Consider the following 20,640-nt stretch of genomic DNA (forward strand, 5'->3'; position numbering starts at 1 on the left):
TAGATCCAAGGATGACCCCTCTGTAAGGATTACATCAGCTGCACTTGTGTGCTGGGTGGTATGGCTATCACTTCATTTTACCACATTTGAGACTGAAAAACCCCATGTAGAACCCATGAGAGAAGCTCTTGTGTAGGAAGCTTCCAGGCAGGGCGGGGGTTGGGGGGGTGTTGTTCTTGCCTGAAGACCCAGGAGAGGAAATCAGCATTGCAAGTCCCACCCTTCTTGGCATTCCCTGGAGCAGTTCTGGATCTCCTGACTGGCATCAGGACTCTCAGGAGCCCCTTGCCTGTGACCCCTGACCCCGCGTTCCCGCCCACACGGGCGCTGGGACGCTCTCCACCGCCGGCAGGGGGCGCCAGGGGAGGGTGTGTTGGTGTCGATGGCGTCGCGAGGAGGCGGCGCCTGCGGGGGCCTCTGCTTGGGCCTCCTGCTCTGGCTGCAGCTGGCTCAGGCCGTGCTCAGTGAGGCCCCTGGGTGGGCGGGAGGCAGCGGTTGTGGGGTCCGGGTGGGCTGTGGGGTCCGGGTGTTGTGGCGTGAGGCGGGCCAGGGTACGGGGAGAAGAAGCAGGATAGGGGGCACGTGGCTGTCCTGTGTTTCTCGCTGGGTCTTCTGCAGGTGTGGGTTCTCGAGCCCATGAGGATTCTGGGGTGACAGAGCCAAGCCCAGAGTCCCTGGCACGTGCAGGATACCCGAAATCCCCGGGGACCTTGGAACATGCTACGTCCCCAGGGTCTCCAGTGCTGACGGGTCCTGCGGGACCCCTACCTTCTACACCATCCACAGTACGACCAGACTTGACCTGGGCTCCAGGCTCTGAGCCTCAAGAACTGTTTCCGCGAGGTACAGTTGGGGGCAGTGTGCAGGGGCCCAGTGTGGCTGAAGGGGTTGAGGGGCCCAGCCTATGGGGCAGGGTGCTTGTGAGAGACCTGGGAGCTCCCAAGGATGAGCTGCTGTGCCCTGGTTATTCTGGAGTGGGGGTGGGAGTGGGAGTTGGGGGTATGTGTAGGGGGCAGCAGTTTCACTTCCAGTCCCATCTCTTGACTGAGCCAATCAGCATGCGGCAATAGAACCATGAGGATCGTTGGTGGAGCCCCAGCCCCAGAGAGGCGGTGGCCCTGGCAGGTGAGCTTGGAGAGCAATAAGAAGCATGTGTGTGGTGGCACCCTCATCTCCAGCCGCTGGGTCTTGACCGCTGCCCACTGCATATTTGGGTGAGTATTTGGAGCACAGAATGAGGTCCCCAGGTCTCATTTCGGCCTGGAACCAGTGGTGTTCCCCCCGGCTTAAGCTCCCAAACCCAATTCTGACCACAGGCATGATGGCCTCCTAGCTGTTGATGTGGGTTGTAACCTGAGGACTAGTCATTCTAATGGGTCCCCACATGACGCTGGAAGGGGCTGTGGTTTGGTGATGGACTTAGGAAGGTGAGGCCAGGCTAGGGGGCGCTAGTGTGTGTGGAAGGGGAGTGTGCAGACCAACTAGGGTCTCTGCAAAAGCCATCTCTTTTCCCTACAGTGAGAAAGAGTACATGGTGAAGCTCGGAACCACGAAACTGTATACTCCATCGGAAAGTGCTATGGTGGTTCCTGTCGAAGACATTGTCATACATCAGGACTATGAAGTTATCACCTTGTTTGGTGACATTGCCCTTGCTCTGCTGGCCTTCCCCGTGAATTTCTCTTCAAGCATCCAGCCTGTGTGCTTAGCTGAGAAGATGATGAAAGTGAAAGCTGGGACCCTATGCTGGGTCACAGGATGGGGACGAACAGTAGGAATACGTAAGACTGTTGGGCAGGATGCTTTGCTGGGCAGCCTGGCAACTCCACACAGGGTCGGGGTTTGGGAGAGGGCACATAGAGTATAGGCTGGGAAGCAGGTTGGGACAGATGCTGGTGCCAGCAGGACCTGGGGTTGGGTACCAGGTAGAGTGGGTTGTCCCTGGGGTGGATCTAGCCCAGGGTGATGGTTCATGATGGAGCTGCCACTCACTGGCAGTACCTGCCTCGATGGGGTGAGCTTTCAGTCCCAAGATAGGGAGAACAAGGCCAAGCTACCCTGTCTGAGTCTACAGGGCTTCCTCCCTTCGGGTTTGGTACTTTTCTGTCCTGAACTGTGTGAGAATATGTGATCCTCTTCTAGGGGGTAAATGCTTCACTGATGCTCAGAGTGGCAGATGTTTGGTCATCTTTAAAAGAGAGAGAGAAAGAGAGATTTTTAAACTGCTGGTTTACTCTCCAGATGGCTGGCCAGCCTGAAACCATCTTTCTCTGCCCAAACATTTGGATCATCTTCTGCTGTGTTTCCAAGTACATTAGCAGGAAGAGGAGCATACAGAACATGCCTGGTGCTCATGTGGGATGCCAGCATTGAAGGCGATGGCCTGCACATTGCCAGCCCTGGTGTCCTTGTCATCATTTCTCAGGCTGAAAAAGTCCTGGCTCCCTCCTTCTTCCTTCTGCCACCTTGGGTGTGTCCTGATGCCTCCTTTCTTGATGTCACATGAAGGTTGTTTCCTTCTGTGTTAGATGGGGACCATACACACTGCCTTGCTTTCCCTGTAGGGATTTGTGTGTAATTACACAGGTTAACACCAGCATGGGGTACCCAGGACCCCTGTTCACATTCAGGGCTGCAGACCCACTGGCGTGCCCATTGTCTTTTCTTAGGATCATCACCAGCACCAGATGACCTTCAAGAGCTGCAGCAACATATAGTTCTCCGTGATGATTGTGATAAGAGATATAAGAATGAATTTGGACGCTTTCGACTGTTTGTGCAAAAAGGGATGATCTGTGGCTACAGAGACAGTGGCCAAAGTCCGTGCTGGGTCAGTCCATTGGATTTTGTTTGTCCCTCCTTCCCTAGGGCTGCCATGGCCTGGGCAGGCTGCTGCCTCCCCAATTCAGCCCTTAAACACAGAGATCGTGGCAGTCATTCACCACCACTTCGGGAGTTGGTCTGTTCTGTTCTTTTCATAAGGTGCAGCCCATGCTGCCCGAGGGCACTGCTGACGGGTAGGGAAGTGGGGTGGGTGAGGCTGGTCTGCATCTTGCGTGTGGTGAGTCCTTCCTCATGTCACCATGCAGCGTGAGCATTCACCCCCTTAGCTCAAGGGTCACCCCATCACAGCCCTGCAGCCCAGACCCTAGAACCCATTATGTCCCCCTGGAAGGGGAGGTTTTGGTGAGAAACTTTGAAAAGGCTGCTAGACATGTTCATGGTGGGTTTGTGGAGAATCATCTCCCTTAGAGGTGGCCTGGGCCCGGGCACCCAGGAGCTTGTGGTCATCGTGGTGGCTGTGGCTCTGAGCCCAGGCAGGGTCCAGGGCAGTGAGGTGTGGGAAGGAGCTGAGGCTGAGGTTGATCATCAGGTCTTGGTGGCCGGTGGCTGTCAGGGAGGTGATGGGGGTGAGAGACAGGTAGAGGAAGGCCCTGGTTCTCACAGTGATGTTGGTGGTGATACCCCAGGCCACCTTGGAGAGGGACAGGCAGAGTTGTGCTTTCAGATGTCCCAGGGCCCTGAAGGTAGGAGACAGATGAGGGGAGTGTGTTGGTTCATAGCTGGGCAGCAAGGGGAGATCCCCTTTCTTGCAGAGATTAGGTCTCTAGACGTTGACCAGCCTTGGAGACTGAGGATTGGACAGTGAGCAGGTATGGCCTCAGGGTGGCAGGGGTTTAGCATGCTGCTCAGGCCACAGATCTTCCCTTTTAGTGCCAGTGTCAGGGCTATGGGGAGCATTCATACAGCCCCAGGCAGGGGAAACGGAGGGACCACAGTTTGAATCCAGTGTGTCTCGGGGTGCCCACCCGCCTGTGGGTTTTGTGTCTAGTGTCTGTGGACATGAGCAGCAGGGAAGGACAGGCATTCCTCCCAGGATGCTCCAGTTTTCTCATGAGCCTCTATGTTGTCTGTCACTGAGTGGTAGGCCTGGTAGGCCACAGTGTTTCTGGGGAAGCCGTGTGGTGCTGTGTCCCCGCGTCTGGAAGGGCAGTTAGCCTGCCTAAATGTGGAAACTCTTCACTCCCTTGGAATTTTTCTCTTTCTTTCCCTAGGGTGATTCTGGAGGCCCTCTTGTCTGTGAGATCAATGAGACATGGATTCAAGTGGGGATTGTGAGCTGGGGTGCTGACTGTGGTAACACTCCCGTTCCTACAGTGTACACACATGTCAGTGAGTACATGGACTGGATAACAGCCATTTTAAGTCAGGCTGCATGCATGGGGTCCATGGGGGTCTGCCAGCTACTCCTGTGCTTGGAGCTGCTGCTGTTGCTGCTGGCCATCATGGTGCCCCTGTGACCCTGTGTTTCTGAGTCTCACACTTCAGTGTCCCCCTGTTCCTTCCAAGCTCTCCTTCCTTGCCCATGGCTGTGCCTCACACGCTGCTTGGGATCCTTGGGCTCTGCAAAATGCACACAGCCTAGGGTACACGGAGACTGGGTCCTGTGAACACCTCAGCCAGGGAGCTGCCCTCCTGCCTCAGCTGGGCCTCCCTCCCTGTGCTCTGCCCCATGGGAAGCCAGGGCTGAACTGATCCTGTGCAGAATACCAACTAAGCTGCCCTGGGGAGCGATGGCTTCCTGCCACCTTGGGGACCATCTTCCATCAGAAGCGATGTCATCCACAGTGAGACAGCCCTGGGCCCAGCTCTTGTTTTGGGGCTGTGACCTGGAAGTTTGTCAGATCTGTCATGTTGGCACTGCTCACATTGAGTGGAGTGGCCATGGCCAGCTGCCTGTGGAAGAGTGAGGCCCTGCCTTGCCCGTGTAGCTCAGCTGTCCGGGCTGAGAGAAGCCCCTGCTCCCCTGTGAGGACCCACCTGTCAGTGGAGAGGCTCAGCTGCGCCGGCCCTCTCAGATCACCTCTCTTTAATGGCTCAGGAGCCACCTCCCAGGACACCCCATGATGTGTAGAGGCATTAGGGCATGTGGCTTCAGGTGTTAACTGAATAAACGTCTGGAGATTGTCTGCTCTTGTTTCTGACCCCTGCTGCCTATGGCCTTGGGATGCGTGTCCTGTACCCTGCAGAGAGCCTCACTGACTTCCCTGGGGAATGCTTTTCTGTCTCCACTAAACTTGGAAGACCAGTGAGGAGGGGCTGTGTGCCCGCTGTGTCCTGGGTGCTGTGTCCTGTGTGCCCGCTGTGCCTGTGTGTCCTGGGTGCTGGAGCCCGCAACCTCTCTAGAACTGTCAGGCTTGTTGCTGAGTTTAGCAGCTTTTGCAGAGACGTGCAATAGTCCACAGTCACCCAACCCTGTGTGCCTAATAGGAGCAAAGTTTCTGTTTTGCTAGTACACTGCTTGTGAGAACTTGTGTGAGTTAGAAGATTGAATTGTGTTTGTCCTGATCCAGGAAAGAGCCTTAAAACACTAAACCCACTAGGAAGGAACTACAGAACTGTGAGCCCGCTGGTATGTGAGGTGGAGGTCACTATGTTTGGGGACTCAGCTGGGATCTACAAAACGTGGTTCCTACAGATGACCCCCCTGTTAGGATTATGTCAGCTACATTCGTGTTCTAGGTGGTGTGGGTATCACTTTCATTTTACCACGGGTGAGACTGAAAATCCCCATGTGGAACCCATGAGAGAAGTTGACATGTGTCAAGTTTCCTTCATACACGCAGTGATTGCCACGTGGTCGCAGCTGATCTTGCAGAAGACCCAGGAGAGGAAATCAGCATTGCAAGTCCCACCCTTCTTGGCATTCCCTGGAGCAGTTCTGGATCTCCTGACTGGCATCAGGACTCTCAGGAGCCCCTTGCCTGTGACCCCTGACCCCGCGTTCCCGCCCACACGGGCGCTGGGACGCGCTCCACCGCCGGCAGGGGGCGCCAGGGGAGGGTGTGTTGGTGTCGATGGCGTCGCGAGGAGGCAGCGCCCGCGGGGGCCTCTGCTTGGGCCTCCTGCTCTGGCTGCAGCTGGCTCAGGCCGTGCTCAGTGAGGCCCCGGGTGGGCCGGAGGCGGCGGTTGTGGCGTGAGGCGGTCCAGGGGGATGGGGAGAAACATGATGGGCACATGGCTGTCTCTACCTCGCTGGCCTTTTTACTTCAGGTGTGGGTTCCCGAGTCCACGAGGATTCTGGGGTGACGGAGCCAAGCCCGGAATCCCGGAAACCTGTGGGACATCCGAAATCCCTGGGGACCTCGGAACATGCTACAGCCCCGGGGTCTCCCGCGTTGGCTGGGCCTGAGGGACCCTCTGTTCCACCTATATCCAGGCTAGACATGGACTGGGTCCTGAACTCTGAACCTAAAGAGCTGTTTCCACGAGGTATAGCTGGGGCCAGTGTGCAGGGGCGAACCTGGGAGGTCACAGGCTCAGTGTGGCTGGGTGGTTGAGGGGCCCAACCTGTGGTGCAGAGTATCTGTGAGAGACTTGGGAGTTCCTGAGGATAAGCTGCTGTGCCCTGGTTATTCTGGAGTGGGGGTGGGAGTGGGGGGTATGTGTAGGGGCAACAATTTCACTTCCAGTCCCATCTCTTGACTGAGCCAATCAGCATGCGGCAATAGAACCATGAGGATCGTTGGTGGAGCCCCAGCCCCAGAGAGGCGGTGGCCCTGGCAGGTGAGCCTGCAGACAAAGGATGGCCACATTTGCGGAGGCTCCCTCATCTCCAGCCAGTGGGTACTCACTGCCGCCCACTGCATATTAGGGTGAGTGATGGTGGGGGGGCTGAACTTCACAGGACCTGGACCCGGTAATATTTCCCTCATGAGCTTCCTCTTCTTCATCTGAAAAAGGGGGTGATGCTCCTTAATTGCTTTTTGGGGGTGAGACCTGAGGACTGGCATTGCTGTTAAGGCTTCAGATGCAGCTGCTGTTAGCCTGATCCAAAGCTCTGGATCCCCGCTGGCCCGGGTGGGCAGGTGTCCCTGGAGGGAGTGTGGTTTGGAAGCTGATCTGGCTGTTGGCTGGTCCTGGAAGTTGGGCCTGGAAGGGAGTGGGTAGCGTCAGACAAGCAAGCCCTGGAGTTTGTAGAGGGGACCTCTTTTTTTTTTTTTTTTAAAGATTTATTCATTTTTATTACAGCCAGATATACAGAGAGGAGGAGAGACAGAGAGGAAGATCTTCCGTCCGATGATTCACTCCCCAAGTGAGCCGCAACGGGCCAATGCGCGCCGATCCGAAGCCGGGAACCTGGAACCTCCTCCGGGTCTCCCACAGGGGTGCAGGGTCCCAATGCATTGGGCCGTCCCCAACTGCCTTCCCAGGCCACAAGCAGGGAGCTGGATGGGAAGTGGAGCTGCCGGGATTAGAACCGGCGCCCACATGGGATCCTGGGGCTTTCAAGTCGAGGACTTTAGCCAAGGGCCCAAGGGGACCTCTTTTCCCCACAGTTATGAGAACTACATAGCAAAACTGGGAGACCACAGGCTGCGCCCTCCATCCTCCAATTCAATTCTGGTTCCTGTTCGGGACATTGTGCTGCATGAAGATTTTGACTCCTCTTTGAGAAACGACATTGCTCTTATCCTGCTGGCCTTCCCTGTGAATTTCTCTGCATATATCCAGCCTGTGTGCTTGCCTGAGAAGCAGATGGAAGTGGAGAAAGGGACTGTGTGCTGGGTCACTGGATGGGGCCGTCTGGAAACAAACTGTGAGAATCTTGGGCAGGATGCTGAGGGGAGAGGCCTGGTGGCTGGGATGGCCTTGCAGCTCCAGGCAGAGGGGAGAGGGCCACATGTCAGCAGGTGGGTGGTGGAACAGAAGCTGCCAAGAGTCCCATGCGGCTGGTAAAGTTTCCTGGTGCCAACAGGACCTGGGGCATGGATGCTGGGTATGGGGGTTCTTCCAGGGTAGAATCTGGCTTGGGGGTGATGGGCCTTGTGCCCTAGGGAGCTGCCCCTCACTGGAAGTACCTGCCTTGGTGAGATGAGCTCTCTGTCCCCAGGAGGGGTGGGGGAAGACCAAGGTGCAGCAGCCCTGTCTGAGTCTGCAGGGCCTCCTTCCCTCTGAGAGAGGCTGGTGTGTTCCATTTCTGGAGTTTCCTGTAGGAGCATGTGGGATCCTGTTCTGGAAGTGAAGATGCCTTCCTGGTGCTCGGGGCTGTTGTGATTAGCGCTGACATGCCCACAGTGGCAGCTGCTGGGTGGGTCTTGCTTTCTCAGGCTGGCAAGGCCTTGCTGCTCCCCAGTGTGTGCCCTGCTTCTTTGGTTCTACCCCTCATTTGTTTGTTTGTTTGTTTGTTTGTTTAAGGGTTCATTTATTTATTTAGAAAAAGTGACAGAGTGTCTACTCTCTGGTTAGCTCCCCTCATGACTGCAACAGCCAGGGATGAGCCAGACAGGTGTCAGGAGCTTCATCTGGGTCTTCCACATGAACAGAAGGGGACCAAATACTTGGGCTGTCTTCAGCTACTTCTAAGGCATGAGCAGGGAGCTGGATCAGAAGTGAAGCCACTAGGTCATGAACCAGTGCCTGTAGGGGATGTTGGTGTCTCAGATGGAGGTGGCTTTATCTTCTATGCCGTGCCAGCACCATCCCTCCTCTCTTGATGTTGTACTGGGCCTAGGTTTCCTTCTGAGTCAAATGGGGACTGTATACACTGCCCTGCCTGCCCCTGGGTGGTCGTTGTGTGAACACAGTGGTCAGGTCCCAAAGTGGATAGTGAGCCCCACAGTGCATGTCCACTAAGTTCTATGTTGTCTCTCCTCAGTGCAAATACGACCACCAAATGACCTTCAAGAGGTGGAGCAATACATTATTCTCTACAAGGAATGCAATGTGATTTTCCAGAAGAAACTGAAATTGTCATCAAATCTGGTGCAAAAAGGGATGATCTGTGGCTACAGAGACAGTGGCCAAAGTCCGTGCTGGGTCAGTCCATTGGATTTTGTTTGTCCCTCCTTCCCTAGGGCTGCCATGGCCTGGGCAGGCTGCTGCCTCCCCAATTCAGCCTTTAAACACAGAGATCGTGGCAGTCATTCACCACCACTTCGGGAGTTGGTCTGTTCTGTTCTTTTCATAAGGTGCAGCCCATGCTGCCCGAGGGCACTGCTGACGGGTAGGGAAGTGGGGTGGGTGAGGCTGGTCTGCATCTTGCGTGTGGTGAGTCCTTCCTCATGTCACCATGCAGCGTGAGCATTCACCCCCTTAGCTCAAGGGTCACCCCATCACAGCCCTGCAGCCCAGACCCTAGAACCCATTATGTCCCCCTGGAAGGGGAGGTTTTGGTGAGAAACTTTGAAAAGGCTGCTAGACATGTTCATGGTGGGTTTGTGGAGAATCATCTCCCTTAGAGGTGGCCTGCGCCCGGGCACCCAGGAGCTTGTGGTCATCATGGTGGCTGTGGCTCTGAGCCCAGGCAGGGTCCAGGGCAGTGAGGTGTGGGAAGGAGCTGAGGCTGAGGTTGATCATCAGGTCTTGGTGGCCAGTGGCTGTCAGGGAGGTGATGGGGGTGAGAGACAGGGATAGGTAGAGTCTGGGGAAGGGCCTCGTGCCAATCCTGTGTGTCTCAGGGTGCCCACCAGCCTGCGGGGTTGACATGTTGTATCTGCAGTGAAGGTGGAGCATTCCTCCCAGGATGCTCCAGTTTTCCCATGAGCCTCCTGTTGCCTGTCACTGAGTGGGAGGCCTGTAGGGCCACAGTGGTTCTGGGGAAGCCAGGGCAGTCAGCCTGTCTGGATGGGGAAACTCTTCCCTCCCTGGAACTTGTTTCTCCTTTTCCTTCCTTAGGGTGATTCCGGAGGCCCTCTTGTCTGTGAATTAATGGAGACATGGATTCAAGTGGGGATTGTGAGCTGGGGTGTTGCTTGTGGTAAAACTTTTCTTCCTGCGGTATACACGCAGGTTAGCCTGTATAAGGACTGGATAACAGCCATTTTAAGTCAGGCTGCATGCATGGGGTCCGTGGGGGTCTGCCAGCTACTTCTGTGCCTGGAGCTGCTGCTGCTGGCCATCGTGATGCCCCTGTGAGCGCCTCAGCCCACTCCCCTGTGTTTCTGAGTTTCACATTCCATCAGCCTCCCCTTCTTTCCAAGGCCCCCACCTCAAAATCCATTGGGGGATCCATCTACTCTCTGGAGAGCCACACAGTACTTGTGGCAGGGAGATGGCTGTCTGCCAAGTGTCCCAGACTGCTGACCCCGTCTCTTGCCTCAGCCAGGCATGATGCAGTGGCTATCTGTCCCCCACCACAAGTTTGTTATTGGCATATCCTGGGCACGATATGCCTCCTACCAGATGTCACAGAATGACTGATGACCATCATGCACAGCAAGTCCTAGATGTGGCCTGCATCAGGGCTCTTACCTACAACAGTCCAACCAGGCAGCTTGCTGGATCCTCTGAGCTGGCCAAGGGGGCATGGTTGGGTTTCCTATTGAGGTGTGTGGCCTTAACCTCAACATCTGGCTTAGTCAGTCTGTGGCTGTGGAGAGGGCGGGGCAGGTACCCCCTTTACGCCCTGTAGACTTGCCTATCCGTGGAGGGCCTCTGCTACTCAAACCCTCTTGAGACAACCCAGGCTGGCACCCCTTCCTCAGTGCAGCAGCAGTTGTATCTGGGTCCACCTTACCTTGGGTTGAGATAGCTGTGAAATATGGAGATCTCCGGTGTTTCCTGAGTAAATGTTTGCTGTGGGCTCTGTGTTCTGAAGTTGTACTTGTTGTGTTGGCTGCAGACAACGGCCTTCGTACCGTTGCCTCAGTTGAGCGGGAAAGTCACTCTTGGGTCTTTCTTTCAACCTGAAATGGAGAGGTCCTGGGTCGGCCTGCTGTTGAGTCCTGGGTTGTGTGGCTGTACCAGATACTGCTCCCTGCGTAGGTATTACAAGGCGTGCTGTATTTCTATTTAATAACTGCTGCATTTTTTAGGGTAGCTGAGGAGACCGGAATGGGAAGTGAGAGTGAAGTGGGCAGGAGAAGGACTCTGCTTCTAGGTTTGTTACCTACCTTCTCAGAGAAGAGGCAACTCCAATCTCCTGCCTTTGGCCTATCCGGGTGTCTCTGGGTTCTGGGTATTGACAGGGGAGGCTGGGGGTAAGAGGCTGGCAGGCCACCTCAACCCCCATCTCTAAATGAATATAGGGCCAGCTGCCCAGCTTTTGAAGGCACTGAATAAGAGTGGATTAGCAAAGTAAGCAAGACCATCCCAGTAAGGTGTTCTTGGTCAGCAGGTAGCTCTTCTGCATTTAGGGCACTATTCGTAGCTCTGGTTGAGGCTCTGTCTGCCCACCATCCTATGAGTGCTTAAAAGTCAGATTTCCAATCCTGTAAAAGTAGGGTAGATCTGTGGCTAAACATTCCCAGTAAGTTCCCTGGTGCTGTGGGTCTGGGGGCCTCACAAGGCTGGGCATGGACAAGAGTAGGAAAGGTACTGGGGGTTGGGGCGGGATGAAATGCCACACACTACCTTCACAATGTTGATCCACTCTGCTGCGGGTTGGGTGCCCAGGCATCAGACAACCAACCACACTAGACCAGGGAAGTGAGCATCGAGGTGGTCCTCTCCCAGCCTCTGCCCAGCACCACAGACCCACCGACAGCATGTGTCTGTAGAGAAGCTGCCAGGAGCCCACCAGCCCTCACGCCACCACCCCTGGGTGGCTCTGATCTTACTGGAGCTCTGCAGGAGAAACTGGCCCTTCCCCGCTCAGTTCTCCAAGACTCCTAGGCTTCGTCTTAACTGCGTCTCCGGTATGAACACTTGGGGGGGACCTGGCCAGGACCTGCGGGCGCTGTCATAAACCAGGGGGTGGGAGTGACTGGGGTGGCTTCCTGCGGCCAGCCACCACAGACGCAGGATCCAGCCAATGGTGGCCTCAGGAGCCAGGAGGCGGAGGTAAGTTCAGGGGTGGGCGCCACGTTCGGCAGGGTCACGTGTCAGGTGTGGTCACGTGCTCAGCCGCCATCACGCATGGGCCGGGGCAGCTCTGCCGGCTACTGCGACTTGCCATTTCCGGAACTTATGGCTGCCATGCTGCGCAGTGTGGGCGCTGGGGCCTCGAAGCGGCCCTGGGGTCTGAGCTCCCGGGTGGTGTTGCTGCTGCTCCTGCTGCCGCCGCCACCACCCCTGAACCCCGGTGAGGGGCGGAGGACATTTTCTTGGCCTGCTCCACCCCCTGGGACTTGGGCTGGGCCCACACCTGTCCCTGGGCCTCTACTCCCCTCCCTCAGGATGACGCAGGGATTTTCCATTTCCTGTTCTTCTGCCTTCTCTGCTCAGGCCACACCTGCCCTGCTGGCTCCTGTGGACACCGGTGGACCAGCGTTCCCACCCCACGCTGCCCGTGGGGACACCCATCCTAAAGCCCCACTCTCCCAAGTCTCCGCCTCCACAGCAGCACCCCTCCACCCCGCCCCGAGCTTCCCAGGCAGCTAGGCCCCACAGGGTCATGCAGGTTGGCCTAGGCAGATTTCCTGCCCTCCAGCTGCTCTCACCCTCATCTCAGAGTCTCAATTCCAGGCCAGCAGAGCTCCCAAGGAAAATAGCAATCTTCAGGATGCTGTCTCCTCGGACCCTCCCCAACCCCCAAGGGCCTTTCCCAGCCTGGTCACGACTGTTCCAGCTCCTTCAGGAACCAGTGGGACCTGGCTGCTGGACAGGACCAGCCTGTCTTGTCCTCCCCCTCACACTGTCCAGCCCTGACTCACTGGTGCTTTCTAGTGAGCTGGTTGGCAATCCTGTCCGTTCCTTCTGCCCTACTCCCCTGGTGAGCTCTCCAACCCCAGGGAGCTGAGCTGCCTTTTGTAGATGGTGCCTCATAGCCAGCATGGGACAGGCAACCACTTGCTGGGCTTGTGCACCTGAATGACCTAGAAGCAGCTCTTGAGGGTGCAAAGCCGAGGCTTCTGTCTCCCCTGTCCCCCAACACACATACACCCTGGTATCCAGGCTCACCCTGTGTTTTTGCAGCAGCCACTTCCTCATGCAGACTCCCCGTTTCTCCCTGTGGCTCTGTAGAATGTCAGTCAAAATCTCAGTGCGCTCGGTGAACTGCCTTCACGATAGGGCCTACCTAACCTGCCTTTTCCTTGACCGGCCTCCAAGAGGCTCCTGGTCACAGCTCTGCAGGCTCCTGCAGGTGTCTCACAGAGATATCCCTCCAGCCCCACCCTGACATCATCTGTTGCCGTTACAGGCCTTGCCTTGGTCCTTGGTGTGTCTGCCATACACCAGGATGGATGTTTGTCCTGTAAAGGATGTCAGGATCACTTCATTTCTCTTTTGTTTTTTCCCCTTGAAGACCTGGCTCCAAAGGTGCTTCTAAGTGGGACACACTGGACACCTGTGGTCCTGTCCCTGAATTACTGTAATTGTGAATGCACCTGCCCTGGTCTGCAGGTAGATTGTGTATTCCTGTCTGTGCCATCTGCTGGACAGAGTATTCCTCCGGGCCAGGCTCTGTCTGGTGCACCTCTAGTCTCAGGCTGGGCAGGAAATGAGAGATTAGCAAAATTTAGTGAGTGAATTAACAAATCATAGCAAATGCACCTCTCCTATCACCCTGTCACAAGCTGGTGCTTCACCTATACCCCTCTTTTTTTCTTTTCCAGGTTACACAGTGGATAGCAGAACCACACAAGGTGGGTCATGTGGGTTCCTGGGAATATGTTCTGACCAGGATCACGTAGATAGTATTTTTGGGTTTGGGGAGACAGGGGTTTAGTCTCAAGACCCGTTTCCTAAAGGACAGCTTGTGGCTACCAGGACTAAAGACCCACACCCAAAGGAAGTGGTGTCTGAGCCTCCTGTGCAGTGTGTTCAGGCTCAGCCCACGCCACATCCCATCAATGCCGTGTCCAGGAAGCTGCTCCAGGCCCCTTCCACAGCTTTTGGGCTCTGCACTGCTCAGCTGCAGCTGGAGTACCCCCTCTCTCCATGCCCTGTTACAGGGTCTGCAAAGCCTGACTCCTGGGGTTGCCTGTCTTTTCCTTTAGATGCCTGGGGCAGGGAGTTGGGTTGTTCTTGTTCTTTGGGTCATGGCCCTGTGTTGTCACAAGTTCTGCCAGGCCTTTATCCTGGTCCATTATCAGCTGCTTGGTTGATTTAGTTGTTCCTGCATCCGTGCATGCCTCAATCCTCTTCCCCTTCTCCCTCTGCCATTCTGGTATGCTAAGTGTGGCTCTTTGTGTGTGTGTGCTTGTCAAAACACATACTGCTGTTTGCTCAGCATATGTTTCAAAACATGTATAAGTTGGATGTATTCTAAGTCTCTTTCTGTTTCCCTTTTTTCATTCAGCCCATTACAACTTTTTAGAAATAGTCTTAGAATGACGAAACACTGCAAAAATACAAATACTACAAGGAACTTATAAATATTTTTTTTTCAAAATCAGTGGACAGTGCATATAGCATGGCTCTTTGTTGTTAAATGTTTCAATATGTATTTTCTAAAAATATTCTAAATATATTCTTTTTTTAAAGATTTATTTATTTTTATTGCAAAGTCAGATATATACAGAGAGGAAGAGAGACAGAGAGAAAGATCCTCTGTCCAATGATTCACTCCCCAAGTGACTGCAACAGCCGGTGCTGCACCGATTTGAAGCCAGGAGCCCAGACCCTTTTCCTGGGTCTCCCACACGGGTGCAGGGTCCCAAGGCTTTGGGCTGTCCTTGATTGCTTTCCCAGGCCACAAGCAGGGAGCTGGATGGGAAGCGGGGCTGCCGTGATTAGAACTGATGCCCTTATGGAATCCCGACGTGTTCAAGGCTAGGACTTTAGCTGCTAGGCCACGGCGTCGGGCCCAAAAAATATTCTCTTATATAACCACAATCTGCTGGTCAACTAATAGATTATACTGATGGGCTCAGCACTGTGATTCTGCAGATTAAACCACTACTTGGAATGCTAACATTCCTTAGTGGAGTGCTGGTTTGAATCCTGGTTATTCTGCTTCCTGTCCAGCTCCCTGTTGATGAACCCGGGAAGGCAGCTGAAGATGGTCTAAGTACTTGGATCCCTGCCACCAACAGGGAGACCCAGATGGAGTTCCAGGCTCCTGGCTTCAGCCTGGCCCGTTCCCTGCCATTGCATCCAACTGTAAACGGGATCCATCTCTCTCTCTCCTCTCTTTCTCTCTTTTATTCTGCTTCTCAAACAAATAAACCTTTAAAAATAACTTGGGAAAAACCCTCAAATTTATGCTGGTACCATGATTTTATCTTTTGTCCATCTTGGCTAATTTGGTCAGTCTCTCAAATTCCTACTAACAGTTCATGAAGGAGTGTTGCCAAGGCCTACCAACTTTTTTTTGTTGTTGCTGTTCTCTGTTAACTGTTTTAAATTTTAGCATATTTTATTTTTGTTTTATGATATAGTTTCATAGATTCTGGGGTTGCCCAGGCCCTTCCCCAAGGTCCCTCCCTTTCCCCCATTGCAATAATTTCCCCTTTAGTTTTACAATGGCTGCCCTTCAGACCTACCAACTCTTGATCCAGATTTTCCATCTTTTTGCCAATCTAATCAGTAAAACATGACTTACTGATTTAATTTGCATTTTTCCATTGCTAGCAAGTCTGAGTGTGTCTTACTGTGTTTGCGCCTCTCAAGGGTCCTCTGTTGCTAAAATGCTGTGTCGTGCTTTTTTTTTCCTCACTGAGACTATTGCAAATGTCACCTCCACTGTGTTCTTCCATTAACTTTGCTGCTGGGGTCAAGACTCCTTGATCTGTGTATGTTGTCAAGCTCATCAGTTTTACGTGCTCTGGTTTGTATTTTGAGGTTTAGTTTCAGGAGCCTTTCTCACCGAAGATCACAGGGCTTCTTAATTTTATTCTCACCTTCCATCCCTAGGCCTTCAAATGTTAGCAAGGATGTGGTTTTGTTTTGATTTCCTGTGTGGTGAGTCAGTTTTCTCTGCTACTCCACAGCCTTGCTTTACCCACTGATTTTAGTGGCTCCTCTTTCTTTTGTTTTTAATTTTGAAAAAAGATTTCTTTTTAATTGGAAAGGCAGATTAACAGAAAGGAGGAGAGGCAGAGATGAAGATCTTTCATCCCATGATTCACTCCCCAAATGGCTGCAATTGTCGGTGCTGTGCCGATCTGAAGTCAGGAGCCCGAAGCCTCTTCCAGGTCTCCCATGTGGGTGCAGGGTCCCAAGGCTTTGGGTTGTCCTCGACTGCTTTCCCAGACCACAAGCAGGGAGCTAGATGGGAGGTGGAGCAGCCAGGATTAGGACCAGTGCCCATATGGGATCCCGGTGCGTGCAAGGTGAGGACTTTAGGCTACTGCTGGATTGATCTGTCAGTCTTTTGGATAGACCATGAGTCTGTCCTTGCACCAGTATATCACACTGTTTGCTGCTGGTTTGTGTTGCCTGCATTTTAATATCTGCTAGGGCAAAGGCCCCTATGTGACTTTGCTCTGCTTTTCCAAAACAGAGTGATTGATGGGCTTTCATTTCTCGCGTCAGCTTTATAAAGGTACTTAACAATTCTAACTTTGAAAATGAATTTATAGATTAATTTTGGGGGAAAGGAAAGTCATTCTATTTCAGAGCAAGAATTCTTTTATGCCAATTATATGTTCTTCTTCTTTCCTATTTTTGTAAAGATTTGTTTATTTATTTGAAAGGCAGAGTTACATAGGTAGATACACAGAGAGAGATCTTCCATCTGCTGGCCCATTCTCTAGATGACCTCAACAGCAGGGCCTGAACCAGGCTGAAGTCAAGCGCCTGGAACTCCATCCATGAGGGTGCAGGGGCCCGAGCACTTGGATCTCCTCTGTTGTTTCCTCAGGCACTTTAGTAGGTAGGAAGATGGATTGTAAGTGGAATAGCTGGGACTTGAACTGGCACGCTTGTGGAATGCTGGTGTCACAGGCAGCAGCTTAATTCACTGCTCTTCTTCGTCAATCACTTAATATGTTCTTTATTAGGATTTTAAGTTTATTACCACAAGAAGTTGGGGCTAGACTTAGATAAGTTAATTTTTCTGTATTTCATATTTTTTGCTCTGGAAATGTGATCTCATTTTGAGTATATTTTCTAGTTGGTTGTATTGGGAAGGAGAAGTGTTGTTGATTTAAAAAATAAATTATTCTTCTCAAAGTTTATCAGCATATAAAAATATTGCACAAATCCTGAGAGTCTGACTCGAAGACTCATCACACAACTATGTGATCGTGAAATAGACCCTTCTGATACCCAGACCCTCCCTTTACCCAGCTGTCCAGTGTGCCACCACGGTGCCCTCCTGGAGACATCCTTCCATGATCATGGGACATGGCCTTTTTTTTTAAAGTGGCCTCCTAATATTTTATTTAGAATTTTTAATTTTAAAATTATTATTTATTTATTTGAAAGGCAGAGTTATAGAAAAAGAGAGAGATGGACAAACAGAAAGAGGTCTTCCACCCATTGGTTCACTCCTTAAATGGCCACAATGGCCTGGGCAGGGCCAGGTAGCAGCCAGGAGTCAGGAGCTTCTTCCGGGTCTCCTATGCGGCTGCAGGGATCCAGGCACTTGAGCAAACCCTCGCTACTTTCCTAGGAGTGTTAACAGGGAGGTGAGTTGAAAGAGCAAGGAAGCTCAAACCAGCGCCCACATGGGATGCCGGCTCCACAGGTGGCAGCTCTACTTGCTGTGCCACGGAGCCAGCCACTTTATTTAGAATCACTGCCTCTGTGTTCATTCATGCCCTGGACTGTTAGAACTCCATGCCAACTGAGAGTACAGGAGGCTGTGTGGCTCCCTGCTTCTGATCTGCAGACTAGGAGCTTGCCTTGACTGTGAGTCTGGGGACAGAGGCCTTTTGCACTGGAGGGATGCAGCAAGCATAGCTCATGTGGCACACGGCCTCCCCCACTCCCTCCCCCAGGAAGTGTCCTCTCTGTCCTGGGGCTCTGCTTCTGCCTTGTTTTGAGGTTCCTTGCTGAGTGTTGTTCTGTGACTCTCAGTGTCTCTCCTGCTGCTATGCGTCTATGCTTCTGATTTAGGTCTTTTGTCTCTGTCACTTTCTGTGTAGCTTGGTCACTCTGGGTAGCCTGGTAACTCTCACCTGCTCTCCATCCTCCCTTCTCTGAAATGGGGATGAGCGCGAGTTAACAGCTGTGCACCTTAGCCCTGGACAGTGTCACCCTCCTCTTTGCCATCACCATGTCTTCCCTGTCTACTTTGTTCCCAAAGGGTGTGGTGAACCCTGGTGGTCAGATGATGCCCCCCGTACCCGCCATTGGCCCTGGGAGGTGAGCCTGAGGACGGAAAACGAGCATATGTGCGGAGGGGCCCTCATTGCCTCGAGCTGGGTGGTGACCGCTGCCCACTGCATCCAAGGGTGAGTGCAGCTCCTGGCTCCAGGGCCTGGAGGCCAGAGCTGCCATGGGCCAGTCTCCTTATTCTATCGTATCAGGGGAAAGGGGATGGGAGGGGGAAATGGAAAGACATGTCCAGAACAGAGAAGAAGCATGTTCAGGATCTTGTGGTGGGCGGGGAATGAAGCGGGACAGGAGCTCAAGCTAAGTGGTTAGCGGGAAAACCCAGAACCCTTCCCGCCCTGCACACCCATGGACCTGCACACACAACACAACTTGACTCCCCTGACTCAACTTGACCATGAGTGACGAGGCAGGCAAATCTCTGGCTCTGAGGGCCCCAAGATCAGATGAGGGGTAACCAAAGCAAATCAGGCAGGCCTGCTGGTGAGGGAGGCAGAAGTATCCTCGGCTTGGGGCCCTGGCATGTACCAGGTGGGACTTCATGTCTCCTGCAGCACCCAGGAGTACTCGGTGATGATTGGCTCCTCGCGGCTGAAGCCTTTGTTTCCCTCCATGGCGCTCTGGATCCCCGTGAAGGACATCATCATGCACCCCAGGTACTGGGGACAGACCTTCATCATCGGTGATGTTGCCCTTCTTCGGCTGCGCACTCCTGTCACCTTCAGCAAGCACGTGCAACCCATTTGCCTCCCCGAGCCCGGCCTGAACTTGAAGGTTGGGACACAATGCTGGGTGACCGGCTGGAGCCAGGTGAAGCAGCGCTTCTCAGGTGAGTCCCCCAGAACCCCACCGCAGAGCCCACTCCTTTTCCCTCTTGGACCTCCATTGTGATGCCGTAGAGGAAGCTGGTGGCTGCCGTCCCGGAATGGGTTAGGACCAGTTCCCATGTGTTCATGGGTCATGGTTTTCATAAACACCTTGTTCTGACTGGCAATTTGTCAGTTCACTCACTCATTTGACAGACTTCAAACAGGTGCCCTGAGTTAGGATGCTTGTCTTGAAGGAAATCATCACTGAGTGTGGGAGGGGCTTGGGCTGACAAGAAAAAAGGCAAAGAGCTTGTCTGGGGAATCCTGGGATCAAATCCAGAGAGATGTGTGATGCATTCTGGGCAGAGGGGCTATGTGTGCCCCCTGAGGGCACCAGCTCCTGTTGGGGCCACCATGAGCAGCCAGTGCAGGGCTGGGGAGAGGGAGAGGGACAGCACGGACTGCCTTGGCCCTCCGATGAGGATCTACTGCCGTCTTGGATCTCACATCTGAGCCTTACAGGATGAAGGGCTGAACTGACAAAGTCTACACCGCAGGGGGAAGGACCAAGAGAAAGAGAATAAAGAAGTGTGAAGGGGCATGGGTATGGTTTGCCTGATTAACCCTGGGCAGAAGTCAGGGCCGAGTGGGGCCTCACTCTGGGCTCATCCACAGCCAACACCACGCCGACGCCAGAGCTGCAGGAGGCCGAGGTGTTCATCATTGACAACAAGAGGTGTGACCGGATTTACCACAGGAAGTCCTTGTACCCTCGCATCATGCCCCTTGTCCTGGGTGACATGGTCTGTGCCACCAACTATGAAGAAAACTTGTGCTATGTGAGTTTCCGTCAGGCTCTGGCAGCCTGTCCCGTGGGTGAGAGAGCTCCTTGGGTTGGGGGATGTCATGGGCAGGGATCTACTTGGTCACTTCCACCCTCAGCCTCGCCGGGCAGCCCTCTCCTCTTATTTTCCTTCCTGTCTCATTTGGGTTTGGGCTGCTACCAGGGCAGGGTCTCCAAGGAGGAGCTGAAGGAGGACTCCGGGTAGTGAGATTCCCCAGTAGCTGCCTAGCTTGTAACAAGAGTGCAATGGTGGCTACTCTGGGGCCTGCAACCTTCCATCACTTCTCTCTCATTGTCCAGGGTGACTCCGGGGGGCCGCTGGCTTGCGAAGTGGAGGGCAGGTGGATTCTTGCAGGGGTCTTGTCCTGGGAGAAGGCCTGCGCCAAAGCCCAGAATCCGGGTGTGTACACCCGTGTCACCAAGTACACCAGCTGGATCAAGAAGCAGATGAGTAGGGGGACAGTCTCAGGGGTCTGCACCCCCTGGCTTCTCCTCCTGTTCTGGCTGCTGCAGCTCCCGCTAGAACCCTGACTGCCTTCTCTGTCCTCTCCCTGCCCAGCTGCTGCTGAAAGTGACCAGGTGGACTTGGCCATGGGTCCACATTCACCAGGAGTCAGAGCAGGAAAGGAGGAGTGCCCTAGGAAGCAAGGACCTTCTTGGGTGACCCAGCAGAGTGGGATGTAGCAGCTGACAAGGCCTTGGGGTGACAAGGAGAAGGGAAGAATGACCTTAGAAGTTGTGGAAGCTGAGACCAGGAGGGCAGGAATTAAATGCATGCAAATGAATTTGTGAGCTCTGGACTGTTTTTTTTTTTTTTTTCCATCTTCTGAGGTTTAATCTAGAGGTTTGGGGTGGGTAGGAGGGTGAGGCCTTGTGGAA

At 53.7% G+C, this 20,640-nt stretch overlaps 2 protein-coding genes across 3 annotated transcripts; both read left to right on the top strand.

The window, feature by feature from the left end:
• Positions 1-719: 719 nt before the first annotated feature.
• On the top strand, positions 720-10,152 carry LOC131482887 (serine protease 44-like). 2 transcript variants are annotated; one of them, XM_058678977.1, is made up of 10 exons: positions 720-843; positions 1,058-1,214; positions 1,519-1,781; positions 2,670-2,830; positions 4,056-4,173; positions 6,055-6,273; positions 6,500-6,656; positions 7,341-7,600; positions 8,660-8,820; positions 9,679-10,152. In XM_058678977.1, the coding sequence occupies exons 2-10, from the start codon at positions 1,075-1,077 to the stop codon at positions 9,916-9,918; spliced, it is 1,719 nt and encodes a 572-aa protein (XP_058534960.1). In that variant the 5' UTR covers positions 720-843; positions 1,058-1,074; the 3' UTR covers positions 9,919-10,152. The 2 variants fall into 2 exon arrangements, with proteins under 2 accessions (XP_058534960.1, XP_058534961.1); XM_058678978.1 differs by lacking the exons at positions 7,341-7,600; positions 9,679-10,152 and having other exon boundaries at positions 8,660-8,814.
• Positions 10,153-11,837: 1,685 nt separating this feature from the next.
• On the top strand, positions 11,838-20,546 carry LOC101530022 (putative serine protease 45). The gene is made up of 6 exons (XM_058678979.1): positions 11,838-12,025; positions 13,500-13,529; positions 18,080-18,227; positions 18,663-18,937; positions 19,593-19,756; positions 20,062-20,546. The coding sequence occupies exons 1-6, from the start codon at positions 11,860-11,862 to the stop codon at positions 20,290-20,292; spliced, it is 1,014 nt and encodes a 337-aa protein (XP_058534962.1). The 5' UTR covers positions 11,838-11,859; the 3' UTR covers positions 20,293-20,546.
• Positions 20,547-20,640: the final 94 nt, after the last annotated feature.

This window comes from Ochotona princeps, chromosome 21 (genome assembly GCF_030435755.1).
Source record: "Ochotona princeps isolate mOchPri1 chromosome 21, mOchPri1.hap1, whole genome shotgun sequence".
Lineage (NCBI taxonomy): Eukaryota > Metazoa > Chordata > Mammalia > Lagomorpha > Ochotonidae > Ochotona > Ochotona princeps.